A 14,482-nucleotide genomic window follows, 5' to 3' on the forward strand; every position below is an offset into this window, starting at 1 on the left:
CCGCCCGGGAGAATGGCAAGGGCTTGGTAAATAAAGGAAACAATTGAATGATAAGTTCACACTTCAGCACGCTGCTTAACAGCCTGATAACAGCTAATTACATGCAGTATTTTTAAATGCAGCACCGGGGAGATAACTGTGGCAGAGGTGGAGCGCAGACACTTGGTCCTCACAGCTGGAGGTTAACCTCTTACTACCCGCAGCCCCGAAGAGGCCAGTGGCCCCCGGATCGCATCGGCATCCAACGTCTGATGGCTCGCAGGGCCTCAGAGCCAGCCGCGAAGCACTGCCGCAGAGTTGGAAAAGCCACCTGCGCACTCGCGGGGCAGCGGAGTGAGCGTGGTCCCCACAGTGGAGCAAGCGTGGTCCCCGCGGCGGAGCGAGCGTGGTCCCGCGGCGGAGCGAGCGTGGTCCCCGCGGCGGAGCGAGCGTGGTCCCGCGGCGGAGCAAGCATGGTCCCCGCAGCGGAGCGAGCGTGGTCCCCGTGGCGGGCAGCGCGCGGCCAGCCGGCGGGCACTGCGCTGTGCAGCGGCGGCTGCGCTGGGCTTGGCGTAACAGGAGAAGCTCTCGAGGAAGAAGCCAGCATAAACACAGCTGGAAGGGGCCAGCACGGCCGGCGGGATGTCGCAGCCGGCAGCAGCCAGTGCTACTGCTCTCCGGCGCCGCAAGGGACGGCTCCTTCCCGCCCGGCCCCGGGGGATTCGGGGCTTTGACCCCTGTTATTTAAAGCTCGACTTCAGGACTCAGAGCGCCTGCAGTGTTTGCGACTTAATGCAAGTCCAATGAACTGATTTGCCTATCCAAATCTGGAGGTTTACACACCTTTGGAGAGACAGCTGTAAAGTTATACCTTCGGCTGTTTATCATGCCCTGAACCTTTAAATCTCAATTATTAAAGGTGGTGTTTAATGGCTGGCTGGAAAAGGGGTGGTTACCAGCATGTTAATGGAGTGCAGCAAGCCAGGAAATCTGTAATCTAATGCCTTTATAGAAATGAATGGCTCTAACAAAAGAAAATATACGGGGTGGGGGGGAAGGATGTATTTACAGGCTGTTTGTGCTGTTTAGGAGCAAATCAATACATCAGCAGCAGGGGAACAATAGGCATGGAAATAATGCCTGAAGAAGCCAACGGGAGCTTCTTTTTAAGGTCCCCATCACTCCCCAAAAGTAGCTGTCATCATCCTTTGGATGTTGAGCTTTGCTTTCGCTGCTAAAGGGGAAAAATGGACGGGCATATGCCAGTGCATTTAACAGAATGGCTGGACCCAGAAATGATGAGATGGAGGGAAAAATAGCCAGCTACAATCAGTTTCAAAAAATCATTTCCCTTTTTTATTGAAGCATGATTTTACTACTCAGTTTGTGCAGTCGGAGGCAGAATTGACAGCCATGCTTCATCATGGCAATGGGAGAAAGCGCTGCAAGGAATGTTTTAATTTAAATGAGAGATGCTCTTAAAAAAAAAAAAAAAGGACTAAAAGCTTGGTAATAACATTAATATCCAGTTCTTACAGGTTTTTACTAGCCCACTAAAGATCAGACAGCGTGTTAAGATCCCAGCGGCTGAATAGTAAAGACCTGGGCCCAGGTTGTTATTACTTAGGAAGATTCTGTTAATGACTTCTGTTATTTGTTGAAAATCATTTTAACAGCACAGCTGAATAATCGCTGTGCTCTAAATTCATTTCATGTGAAAGATGAGAGGAGAATAGAATTTGGTTTTGTGTGTCTTTGAGAGCACTGCACGGCACGGCGTGGCTAGCAGCAGCGCGGCGAGCGGCGGAGGCTGCCCTGCTCGCGGGAGCGCTCCTGCCGTGGTGCGCTTGGTGTCTCCTGGAGGGCAGCGCTGACTCAGGCCGCCGAATTTCTTCCAAATCAAACAGAAGCCTCCTGCCCCACCGCCGCACCTGTAGTTTCTCCCCCGGCAGCCTCCAGGAGAGCAGCGCTCTCCCGCAGAGCCCGGGCTGAGGCAGGGAGGTCGGGGCGGTGGTGCGGGCTGGCGGGCCGGGGGCCGGCACGGGGCTCGCCGGGGTAGTCGCGCTCTCCTCGCGGCAGGCGTAGCAGGCTCCCCGAGGCCGCAGGGCTGCTGCGCCGTGACGGGGCGCGGATACAAATTGCCAAGAGGTTTCCCTGCGGCGCCTCACCCCCGCGGTGGCAGTTCTCCCTATCGGCACCGGTCCGCGTCCAAAGGCGGGATTTGGCCGAGAAGCCTAAGCGTTTGCTTCTCTCAGAGGTGTCAGAAATGCAGGCCCCTTAAAAAGAAGTTTTCTCCCCTCCGACACACCGTGGCCCCCGTTCGTCCTCTCAGGGACGCGAGGCAGGGGACCAAAGACCGAGAGGCCGAGGACTCTGAGGCTCTAGGAGAGCTTTTGGCCCCTGCCGAGCTGCAAAACAAAAGAGCAAAGGGACCTGCAAATCCCGGGCAGGTCCCTCCCGGCCGAGCGCGGAGGTTCCTGAGCAGCAAGCATGACTGCTTAGCACTGGGAGGAGGTTACCGATGCCAAGAGGTTAATGACTCGCACGGTGTTATGTTGTGTTGAATAATGAGTAACATATGAAATGACACATGTTGTAACGACTCGCTACTTAAAGCACCAATCTACTTAAGATCCCTTTAAGCTTGAAGAGATCACAGAATAGCGATGTCTTGTTCAATAGGTGCTACTTCATTTTATGCCTCCTGGTAGTGGAGATGTACCATGCCTGAGAGCATAGGAACAAAACAAGTGGGGGACTGAGGAAGGATTATGGGCCTCGTTGTTTTGAATGCGTATTGGGCGTTTATGGAGCACCAGCAAGCGTTCTCAGGGTTTTGTTGCTGTTGATTTGAGTCTTTTAATCCTGATTGTCACAGTTCCTTATATTTGTAGGCTGGATTTAGGGAAGGAAAGAAAGGGAAGCTTTGCTTGCAGGGTGGGATTATCAGAAGCTGCCCTGAGTTCTGCTATGGAAAATAAACTAATGCCGGAGCAAAGGAGCACCAGCAAGTGTTTTACGGCTTTGTTGGTGATGGGGAAGGGTTTTTAATTAACTACCGCTCTAAGTTCTGATGCTAACCAATCCGTGACTCAGTTCGCTCCAACAGGGATTCGGAACACTCAATTTGCTTGTGTGCAAAATAAACCGTTCATGTTGTCACAGGAAATCTTACATAAGGTTAGACTAAAGTTTAAAATCTGCCAGATGAGTGCTTCCCTGTCTCACTGTTGTTTCTGCACTGTAGTCATGGGTGTGGAGAGCTGGTACCTCACTAAACTTTATGCTCAATCCCGGGTGTAAGGCAAGTGGGACACCCAAGTATTTCCAGTTCCTTGTAATTGCCCAAGGAGCTAGTGGGGCCCAACATCTCTCCAAATTTCGCCCTCTGCAAGTAAAAAGGAAAAAAAAAGGACCTTGTTCTCCAGCCACTTAGATGCTAGACTTCAACTGGACTCATATAAATACCTCTGTACACTCACATTCCAGGATTGTGCTGCTTTTTCCATGTTTGTTTCTAAATATTCAAAGCCATGATATGTAGAGAGATAAAAGCTGTGCAGATAAGCTCGTACGTTCAGGGCAGTCAGCCGCTGTTAAACATTGTAAAACCACACACAAGAGGAGAGAATCAGGCCTGCACTGTGTCTGAAATGTACTCTTGCTTGAATTTCAAGCAAGCTTGTATGGGTCCCTTCTTCTCCAAATCCAAAACAAACACGAATCCTTTGAAAAGGAGAGAGAGATTTTTCCATTCTTTTTTCCCCAGTAACATAGGTCATGAAATGATCATTATTTTTATGGGTCTGCAAAGCCTATAGAAGTCAAAGCTATGTAATATACATTGCAGAGTGTTCTGCTAATCCTGTCCAACCGCAGCCGTGCCTGGCCCAGGGATGAGGGGCTGGTAACTGGAAACCTGACACTGAAGGAATTCCAAACACAGTCCTCAAACTAAAAACAGCTCTCTCCGCATGGCATGTGCTACATGAGAGCCAGGGATTGTATTCGTTTACGTTATCTGATTTTTTAGCCTTGCATTGTTGATAAAAGAACAGGAGAAGAAAGCACCTCCACCAGCTCAGCCCATAAATAATGTGTGTGTGGTGTGTTTGAGGTTAGGATGACATTGCTAGACATCTGCCTTCTACCGAGAGGTACGAGCCTCTCTCGCAGGCTGCAGCCACAGAGCGCTTCCTTGTGCTGCAGAGTCTTCCCAGGGCTAAGATACCAAATTTGATTTCCTGTGACTTTTTAAATGCAAAACCCATCATCAGCTGTGGGAAGTATTGGTCTGAAACAGCACAGAATATTTGTTATAGCAGTATCCAGCCTATTAAGGTATAGAGACAGACTTTAATGAAGCTCAGAGTCATGTAGTGATTTTTTTAAAAACCTGCGGTGATTTTTTTTTTTTTTTTTTTTTAGTTATATGCACATTGAATATTAAGCAACAGAAGTTCTTAGTGCTACTGACTACAAACAGCACTGGGGTGTCTTTAATACTGTATCTGGAGAGAGAGGGACTACATGGCCTTTTCAGTCAGTTGTTTTTAGTGTATGCTAGGAAGAGCTTCATAAAGACAAACTAATGTATTTGATACTGTAAGATTGCTTGTTTGCATAATTTCTTAGATCTGCCTCTCCTTTTTTCTTTAAAAGTAGATCCTCCTGGCTGAGAACAAACAGCATGCAATCATGAGGCATACAAAGGAGTTCTTTAGTGAGAATTTGGACACAAATAGGACCTTGTTGCTTTCTCCAGTACTTTAATCGCAGCCCGAGCTGCCTGATGCCATCACCCGGAGTCTCTGTATGTCTTGCTTAGACATGAAAGAGGCTGCAGCCAAATGTGGGCTTTCCATTTGCTGCTTAGTCTGTGGCTGTCTTTGAAGTTTATTTCACAGAGTACTCCCTGACAAAGCAAGAAGGCAGTTTTTCCTGTGAGATTATATCCCTTGCAGAATATTCCCGCAGCAGCTAGAAGGAGATAGTGATGTAAGAAGGGAGCATTCCCGTCCTTGCTTTTTACCAGGTACTAAGAGGGTGACCTCTGTGGTTCTCCCGATAGAACAGAGGCAAGAAAAACTCTTTTGTCATGATGAAATCCAAACCCCCAACATGACGGGACACAGCACGAACAGCCAGACCATCATTTTGCTTTCTTTTGCTTTCAGATAACCCAGGCATGTGTCTTCATGGCTGATGTTAAAGGTGACCTGCAAATGGGGGTTAACAATGAGCACAGTAAACCTGAAATGAAATGGTTTTTTTCTACTTGTTTTTTTTAAACATTGGGTATTTAGGCCAGTCTACCCTGTGAGGTTCTGGACAACTGAGGAATTACTGAAATGCAGGCTTTTAAAAAAAGTGGAACTCCTGAAAGCAAAAAGTATTTTTAGTTAGGTTTTTTGAAACCTACAGATACCCATTTGACTTCAATGACTAAATAACGTTTTGAGTAAAGGAAGCCTTTGTCAAGTATTCTGAATCCTTTGGTTCATTTTTAAATAATCCCAGAAGCTCCCAAAAATTCTGCAGCAAAGCTGGAGAATATTAGACTTCATATCATTTGCGCTTAGAAGGTAAATAAAGCGAAGATAGAAAAACAACAAAATACTTCAAGCTTTACTTGTTGTAGGGAAAATAATGACACACGTACTGTTAATTGAAGATTAATCACAAGTCACTTGCTTTATTTGGACAAGGCTACTGTGTGCTCCTAAAGCCTGAAATGGAGCACAGTTCTTACTTGGTCGATCACTTAGAAGATAAACCAGTGCAGGGGCTAACCAGAGTGGCCAGACATGTTTGCAGTTCCCTGTGTGTGCCCTGTGATTTCTCTGTGGGGGAGGCTCAGATTTCTCTTTCTCACAGCAAAATGAACATCCTGGTAAGTGGCACCTTGACCATGACATCTTTGGGGAGCGCATTTTCACACTGTGCCACCAGTTTGACTCCTTTCTTGAAGGTGGTGCTTCTACCTACCCTCCTTCCACTGCTTCCATCGTGGGCAGCCCCTGCTTTTAGCTGGACCCACATCACTGATCCTGCATCTTCCACTGGGAGCCAGCAGAGCTGAACTATCAGCAAAAACACTTTTCGAGCTCTGAGATCAGTTCCTTCCCAGGATATTGTGTCAGCTTCCCTACTTCTGCCTGCCATTAATTTCACTGGACCCCCAGGTCAAACAACTGGCCAAAAATCTGGAAAACAGCTGACGGTCAGAGCAACTCCTACTCAGCATGTCCTCTCAGAGGGCACACTCCTGGCCTGGTCCTTTTGAGTGGCTGGACCTGCTTGACCCAATTTGTGGATTTTCGATCACTCCCCTGGGTCACTGATTTTCCACTTGAGGTTATTGGTTTGACCCCCAAACTGTGGGTCACTTGGGAGGTGTGATACAGCCCTGTGAACTCTGAACTCATCAGGAGCCAACAAAAACAGAAGGGGAGGGGAGAAGAATTTCATTAGGGCCTCCTCGGAGGTGGCAGTCTCCGCCGAGAGAAAAGGCAAGGCTTGTTTTGCTTTTCAGAAACAAGCGGAGCATCTACAAGGGGCTGCCAAGTAGAAAGTGTTTGGTTTGAGTTGTTATGGTGATTTTTTTTTTAAAGGATAAGCAATACTATATATTTATACATCCTGAGTTATCAAGTGAAGGTGGTGCTGCTAAGAGGAGCCCTGCTCTTTCTGTCTGGAGTTGCCACTTCAGAATTGCCCCTGGTGTCCCAGACTTACTCCTCATGGTGACAGCATTTCTACAGCCAGAGCTTGGCATCTGTAGATGTTTCTTCTCCCTTAAAAAGATTGACTTTTTGGTGGCTAATCTGAAAGAACGTTTAGGGTGGGAAGGGCCCAGCTGTTCTCTCTTTTATTTTAAGACTTGTCAGATGGAGGTTCATGTCAGAGACTCCCCAGGCGGGTTCCTCACACTGCATGCAGCTCCCCACAAGCAGACTTCACCGGGCATTGCTGGTGGATGGGGAAGAATGAATCATCAGGAAATAACTCAGTTTCAACATGCAGTGCTGGTCGTAAACGGGAGGAAAAGCTTCGTCATTCCTCGCGGGTGTATTTGCACACCCAACACTGGTTGGAGTCACCAGGGAAGTGAGCAGGGTAGTGTGTCATCCTGTGGTAGAGCCACGAGGGTGTCCTTCATGACACTTCCCCCTGCCTGGTCCTGCTGTCCGGGGCTGCCTTTTGGGCAGAGTTACGAGCGTTTTCCCAGCCTTTGCTTCTATGCAAGGCTTCCCATAATTGTTGGTTAGGTTACTGCTTGTATTAATGCCAAAAATGTCACACACCTCCTGTCTTCCCGGGGCTTTCCTAAAGGATCCGTGTGAAATGGATTCAAGCCTTGTCCCCCTGCATGACCTCTCCTCCCAGCTGCTAATCCCTCACCCCGAGGAAGACGCAGCAGAGAGCAATACCACCTACGGGTGTTTCACCCTCAGAAAAGGGAAAAACTGGGCCTGAGAGGGAACAGCTTGGATATTTCTTTTTTTTTTTAAGAAAGATTTTGCCCTTCCCACATGTTCCTCTCTGCAGTTTGCCTGTGCAACCAGAGATGGTATCACTGTAAGTGAACCAATGATGGATTTATTTTTGTAACAGCAAAGAAGACTTGATGGCACAAACTTGAGCTGCTTGGGTACGCGCCTAGCGGCTGTGGCCCACTTGTGCTTAGATTGCTCTGGCACGTCTTCCTTCCGCAGTCGTAGATCAAAGCTGCCTGGATGTGCATGCCCTCTGTACAGCCCCAGCTTCAGCGGCAGCATCGTCACGCTTTCTCCTGGGGCTTTTCTCCTGGGGCTGTGCTGCAAACAGCTCTTGGGGAGCTGAGCGGCCTGGCTGGATGGGAAAATGCATCCCTTGCCCTTTCCTGCAGCATCCAGACCTGTCGTGTGAGCTGGGGAATGGGCTGTGTGCTGAAGGTTCAGCAGATGATGCTGGTGGCTTGGTCCCACTCTCAGCAGTCATTTTGTACCAATTTGTTTTGAATTTGTTATTTTAGAATAATTCAATTTTGCAGTGAGAGCTCTGTCCAAAAGCTGCCCAGCTCCTCATAACTTCAGCGAATTCTGGATCAGCTTCCACGCACTTGGTAACAGTTCAGTCCCTTTTTAACGTACTCCACAAGAATTTGGTTAATTATAGCTGCCAACAAGGACTTCTATTAAAATCTAATAAACAGGATCTTAACCGGTGTAGCTTTGACATTTGTTCCTGTTGGTTTGCTGCTTGACTCAGAGCAGTTCTTAGCATTGGAGAAGCCTTTTATGATTAGAAGTTTGCGTTTTTGCGCACGGAGGAATTAAAAGCTGAGTGCGATGGGACTGACTAGCGAACAAGTCTTGTCTTCGTTCCTAGCGTGGAAATACATGGAGGAACTCGTTTGCCTGCTGTGGAAATTAGGCTTTGTTGCAAGGCGTAGGTGTGTGAGCAGAGATAGCAGTTGTCTCAACACATGCAGTTAAGAGTCCTTTTAGTATCTCAGAGGGTGGCTTCAGGCCCTTCAGCACTTTGTCTGGACTGTCTCACGAGGAGAGAGAGAGGGGGGCAAAAAAGCCAGGAGTGCCTGTCTTCTATAATGTTCTGTTTTTAAAGCAAAAAGTCTCTGGGGAGCATAGGGTCCTAAAAGTCCAAGGCCTGGAATTCTTCCTTTTGCTCTTTCCATTTTAAACAGGAAACATTTGCACTAAGTTATTCCAGGGGGAGAATTGTAGGTTCATTTCAAGGCAGATAATGTTTGTTCATTGCCTATGTCCATGATTTACCCCATGGGCTTAAACGAGTGCAGCAGAAAACCACATGTTTTGTTTTACTTTGTGCAAAACAAGTTCCAGTGGAGTCTGGGAGCTCAGATTAAGCACCGGGAAGCATGCTTATAAAAGCGCTGTGTGAACAAAAGAGAGGCACTGACAAATTGTGAACACCTGATCTGCCTTCCAAGAACGATGAGCTTTTTAATAAATCTATGCAAACTATATTTAAACAGTTGATGAGTTTAGTCCCAAACCCACAGAGCAGGTGTAATTGATTTATACTTTCAGCCCCCTGTTTTGGGTCAAAACCCTGCCGTCTTCCTTCAGTTCACACTCGGAAAGAAGCTTCCTGTGAAGTCAATGGGAGGTTTTGCCCAAAGTGCAAAGACATTTGCAATCAGACTGGCAAAAACTCCTAATTGAGTTGAACTTTTGCGGATGCTCTGGTGACATGACTGCGAGAACAATTATTTTTGCCATTTCAAGGTATCACAAGTTAAGCAGTACTAGGAAGAAATATCAATCCTTCATTAGTGCAAATCATGGAATTAAGATGCAGAAAGGCACAGAACGGACTCCATGGCACATCCTTGGGGATGACGTGTTCACATGTTGCCTTTCGCATGAACTAGAGCTTGTCAGATCCATACTGATGCAGGCGAGTTACAGAGCTGGTGTAACATCAGGCCTTCCAGATCACAGGAGGTTTTTTGAACCCCCCCTCGGCTGCTCGCCCATTAAGCGCAGGTATTGCAGACTGACATCCCTGGTGTTTCTTCCAGGAGTTCCAGTTTTTCCAACTATGGTGTTTGGAAAGTTTTACAGTCTGACATGTTAGGAAAAAAAATAGTGGGAAATGGCTTGGAAAGCATGAATATTTGTGCATGTAAGCTTGTGGGATTTGCAGACTTGCAGACCCAACTCATCTGTTTATCCTCAGGCCAGATAAGGCGCAGTCAGCCGCGCGTTGTTTGACGGCGCTTTGTTTCCATTCTGGCGGATGGCTCGCGGGAGGCTGCCTCGGAGCCGCAGGGCTCCAGTGCTCCCCATTGTCAGCGGGCTCTGATGTGCGCTGGAGCCTTCCTCCCGCGTCCTGGGTGTTACGGACCTTTGTGGCATGCAGGTGGGAGGCTTGTTACCCTTCACGAGTTCTTTTGACTCGTCTGGACCTGTCATGCTTGAGGTGGCGTTTCCTTTCCCAGAGTAAACATAGGTCCTAAGTACAATAACGTGTCGCTGGCCTAGCAGACTGCCTTTTTATGTGCTGTATTATGTTCTTCCCCCTCAGGCGTGGACCTGCAGAGCCACTGGAATATTTAACAGGGCCACGAGTGATATACAAAGAGAGAGATCTTCCGTACTACCAAGGAGGACAGCCTGTTGGCCACCCACCTAAGGGGAACTACGCCCACACGGCAGACACGAGAGTGGCAGAATTGAGGTACCCCCAGTACTACCCAGCGCAGCCCGTCGCGAACCCGCATAAAGGACCCCTCCGGCAGGACGTGCCACCTTCCCCTCCTCAGCCCCACCGAGCCCCGGCTTATAACGAAATGGGCCGAGCGGGACACCGCGGGACCAGTCCAGAGCAGTACCAGTACAGGCAGCAGGATCCCAGGCAGAAGAACCCCGTGACTGCGGCTGTATAGCCACAAATCGGACTTGTCAGCGCGGCCCGGCAGGGATCCCGCCGGATGTCACCCTTGTAGAGCTGTTCCCAAGCGAAGCTGCCTGGAAGGCTGGCACATGACCTGGAGTCACTCTTGCTGAGCTGGGCTCAGGATAGATGCTTGCTAAAAGGCGAACTAAAGCCACGTGCGGTACGGAGTGAAATTTTGAGTACGTGAGGTACCAGGCAGTTGAGTACTTTTAATACTTTTTAAAAATAGAAGGTGGCTGCTAGAAATTAAGCGCAACACTTACTACAGCTCAGGGCTATTTACTGCATCCAGCTACACCTACACAGTACGTAGCGGTCCTCCTGCATAAGGGCAGCGGTGTCACCAAAGTTTACTTCAGAGCACAGTCGCGGAGCCTTTAAGCGGGAACACGGCACGCGGCATGGACTTCTCGCAGAGCGGAGGATCTCGTGTAATCCAGCGCTGCGATCCTGGCTTGCCAAAGGGCTGCTGCGGAGCTAGCGGCCACGCTCCGGGCACGGTCAGACCAGCAGCTCTGTATTTTAAGGATGCTGCAGTTCCAGATCTGCGTCTTCCTCTTTCTGTTTGGTGGTTGCGCTGCCGGCCTCGCGCCTGCGCCGGTCGGGGCAGGGCCCCCGGCAGCCCCCGAAAGGCAGCTCAGCCCCGGGCCAGTGCCAAGTGCCAAACTACTCGGGTCCCTGCGGCCGCGGAGCCGCCAGGCCGGCGGCCAAGGGGGCTTCGGCAGCCCGAGGTGAGGGGAAAGGCGAGGAAAGCGCCGGGGAGGGCTTCAGCGCCCTGGGGACAGGAGCAGGAGGCTCTGCAGCCTGCCGGCCCCTCCGGAGGCCGGGCACACGGGGACACGTGCCGCCCAGCCCCGCGGGGCCGTGGGCACTCGGGCGTCTCCCGCCAGGTTTTGCCACAGGGAAGCCATGCAGTCTTGCCACCTAGAAAAGTATTTTTTGAGACGTTTCTAAGTGTCCTTAACTTCTGCCTTTCGGGAGCATCGCTGAGCAGTTGGGGCTCCTCTCCTCGTCAGGGAGAGCCGGGGACCTGGCCGGGGACTAGCACAGGGACTTCTTTGTGGTGCTTTTGACGCCTTTGGTATGCGACAGAGTAAATCCCGCAGGTCGCTTCCCAGCTGTTAGATACCTAACCCTGGGAAGGTCCGTCCTGCTGGTAGCATGTCCCTCTACCAGCTATCCCTGGGGAAAGGCTTCGTTGGAGTGAGCGGTCCGCAGGGCCCCGGGCAGGGTGCGTCTGCACACCGCAGGGGCCAGCCGGCAGCTAGCGGCGAGGGTCGGCGGTCCGTCCCGCCAGCCGCTGCTTCTGCGCCCCGAAAGCTGGTGAGAGGCCAGCGTAAGCCCGAGGCGCTGGGAGCCTTTCCCTCCGGCCGGCGGGCCCTAGCCGGCGCCTGCGCTCCCGTCCCTGCCCGCCGCCCAGGGACGCCCGCTTGGCGGGGGACGTCTCCGTGGGTCAGCTCTAGGGCCGGGTCCCCCGGGGCACAGGCAGGACTAAATCCAGCCCGGAGCGAGAGGCGGCAAGGGGAGGGAGAGGGATGCAACCAATTAGGAAGCAAGCGCACTCTGTTCTTGCTCCGTTGCTCTCTGCCCTCTTCCCTAGTGAAGTAGGAGGGAAAGGCCTCTGGAGGGAGGGGGTGGATGCGAGCGGGATGTCTCCCGGCACCCTCCATAAATAAGGCGCATTCCCCGAGGAAACCCTGCCTGTTGCATACGTGCTGCGCACACCCTTGTACTTCTCCAGAAGAGTTTTAGCTGCTGTAGGATACTTAGCCAGGACTTGGCAGCCGCAGGGTAGCCGATGGTGTCATGAAGGCCTGCTGAAAGTGAAGCGAAAACAAATTAAAATACTTTCCTTTCCCTGCTTGAAATATAACCCCTGATACATTTGATCCAGCTGTAAAGAAACGTATATGTTTGCGACAGTGGCTTTATCAAGCCAGGCCACAATTAAGAACAGCTCTGACTATAAGCTACTGCCTTTATAAATCACTCCCAACTAACCCTTCAAATGGCATCGCAGCACCGTGAACAAAACTTATTTACAGTATTTCAAGAGCCAGGGCCAAACAAGAGCTGGATGGAAACAGCTCCTGCGTTATTTATAGCCTTTGAAGGACCTGCGCAATTGTCTCCCCGTAACCCGAGTCCCCCTCAGCAGCTCCCTTGGCTGCGTCGGCTCCGCGGGGTTGAGGCTGACGGGGCAAGCCAACACCTTCAGAGCTGTTAATCTTGCCCAACAGGTTATTAAGGGATGCTTCTGCCTTTAGATCAGCACGGCATTTCTTCCTTCTTCCAAAAAAAAAGAAAAAAAGCGATACGAGTATAATATATGGGTACATCCTACAGGCAAGGAGCTAAGAAGGAAGAGCAGCCTGACCTAGCTGGGGGACCAAGAGCAGAAAGTGCTGCAGAGCATCTCATTGATCTCTGGTGCCATTGTTCTGGGAGAAAATTGCCATTTGCTGGTTTAGTATCTGGTAGAGGTACAGTATTTTCAAAAGTATAATGTGTAGCTACAGTATATATAGTCAGCTTCTCTGCAGTGTAAAATGTATGATTTTAGCACCATATTGTGGAAAAATATGTACCGTGCAGAATTCACGAGGTGCTACAACTGACGGTTGAAAATACACACTTGCAAAATCCAAAAGAGCCGTTAAGTAACAAGTTGTTCTTTTCCCCATATGTCCATATGTTTGGGAAAATTGCGAGCCTGAAGTGCTCCTGACACGTAATTGCCTGGCGCCCGCTCCCCCGCAGCGTGCCGGTCCGGCCGCCGCGTTGCCGGCGCTGCTGGTGCGGCGGGCGCGCGGGGAGGCCTGGCCGGCCGCCGGAGCGGCGGCCGCGGGCAAAGCACCGCCGGGCAGCCGGGCGGCGCGCGGGCTGCCTTCGGGGCCCTGGCATCTGGCCAGCCCCGCTGAGAGTCCAGGGACTAAGAGATACGGAGAAGAGCCTGTGGACTTCCTGAGTGACCACCCACTAGCGAGCCGCGAGCCTGGCCCCTGCGCAGGCTTGACCACTGTGATGCGCGATGGTGCAGAAGCCTCTGGGCACCCCTCAGATACCTAAAGAAATATCAGTTGTGGAGAAGGCAGGGGAGCTGAGTATTAAGAAAGAGGCTCCTGCCTTGAAAAAGTGCACGCAGCCCTGGACTGCAGCTCAGTCCGGCTTCCCGACCTGGAAGTAGCTTCACGTGCTGCCTGATTTTTTTTTCACAGATGCGCCGTGCTACCTCCCCTCCCGGCCGCCGCAGCCTTGTTTATCCGCGAGTCAGAGCCGCAAGCGAGTCCTCCCGGCGGCTCTGCCGGGGCCGCATCCTGGCGCGCTGCTCCGCGCAGGGGTGCTGGGCGCCACCGGCAGCCGGGGAGCCTTGCGTGCAAAGTCTGGCGTGCTGCTCACTAGCTCTGCGTAGGAGACGGCGCTTCGTAAGACGCTATTCTGTTATTCGGGGGGAGGGAGGCGTTAGTGATCCTGGCGACACCCGTGCGTCTCAGTGAAACCGATGACTGCAAAATCATGCGTGATTGTTTGGGGGCAGAAATTCAACACACAATTTTAAAGGGTTTTTTTCTAGTACCACATCAAAGATTTTGATCTTTTGTTACATATGGCTATATAAATTTTACCTGTTTTATTTTGCATTAAAATAAAGGCTTTAAGACTGTACATGATTACATATTTTGTATGTTGAGTCTTTCTCTTCTTCGTACTTGCAAAGTCCTCCTCGCCTCTGGATGTGATTTGATCCTAGCAGATCGTGCGCGATCAGGATGGATCAGAAGTGGTAAGATGCCCTTTATAAGGGAAAAAAAGCCCACAGCAGCCGCTTGCTGTCTCGTGGAAAAAGCACTCGTGAGGCTTAGCCTGATTCCCTCGCATCTGTGTGTCCTCAGTTGTAGAGCCGGAGTCCTGCTTTCCCGGCCTGCCCGGAAGGAGGAGCGAGGCCGGAGCCCCGCGCCGTCCCGGCCGAAATCCAGCCTGGGCGGCTGCGTTTTGGTTGCTCAGGGCCCAGGCGGTGTCAGGCCGCCCCCGCCGTTCGGGCGACCGAGCCGAGGCCGTATTTCAGCGAGGCGGC

General features: G+C 50.8%; 1 protein-coding gene across 9 annotated transcripts in view; it reads left to right on the forward strand.

The window, feature by feature from the left end:
• The window catches only part of PARD3B (par-3 family cell polarity regulator beta), a 440,403-nt gene extending 426,320 nt beyond the window's left edge, over nt 1-14,083 (forward strand). For all 9 annotated transcript variants that reach the window (XM_067298774.1, XM_067298775.1, XM_067298776.1 and 6 more), the window contains one exon: nt 10,036-14,083. In XM_067298774.1, coding sequence (XP_067154875.1) covers nt 10,036-10,396 — 361 coding nt within the window. In that variant the 3' untranslated portion in view covers nt 10,397-14,083. The remainder of the gene's footprint in view (nt 1-10,035) is intronic.
• Nucleotides 14,084-14,482: the final 399 nt, after the last annotated feature.

This window comes from Apteryx mantelli, chromosome 6, assembly GCF_036417845.1.
Source record: "Apteryx mantelli isolate bAptMan1 chromosome 6, bAptMan1.hap1, whole genome shotgun sequence".
Lineage (NCBI taxonomy): Eukaryota > Metazoa > Chordata > Aves > Apterygiformes > Apterygidae > Apteryx > Apteryx mantelli.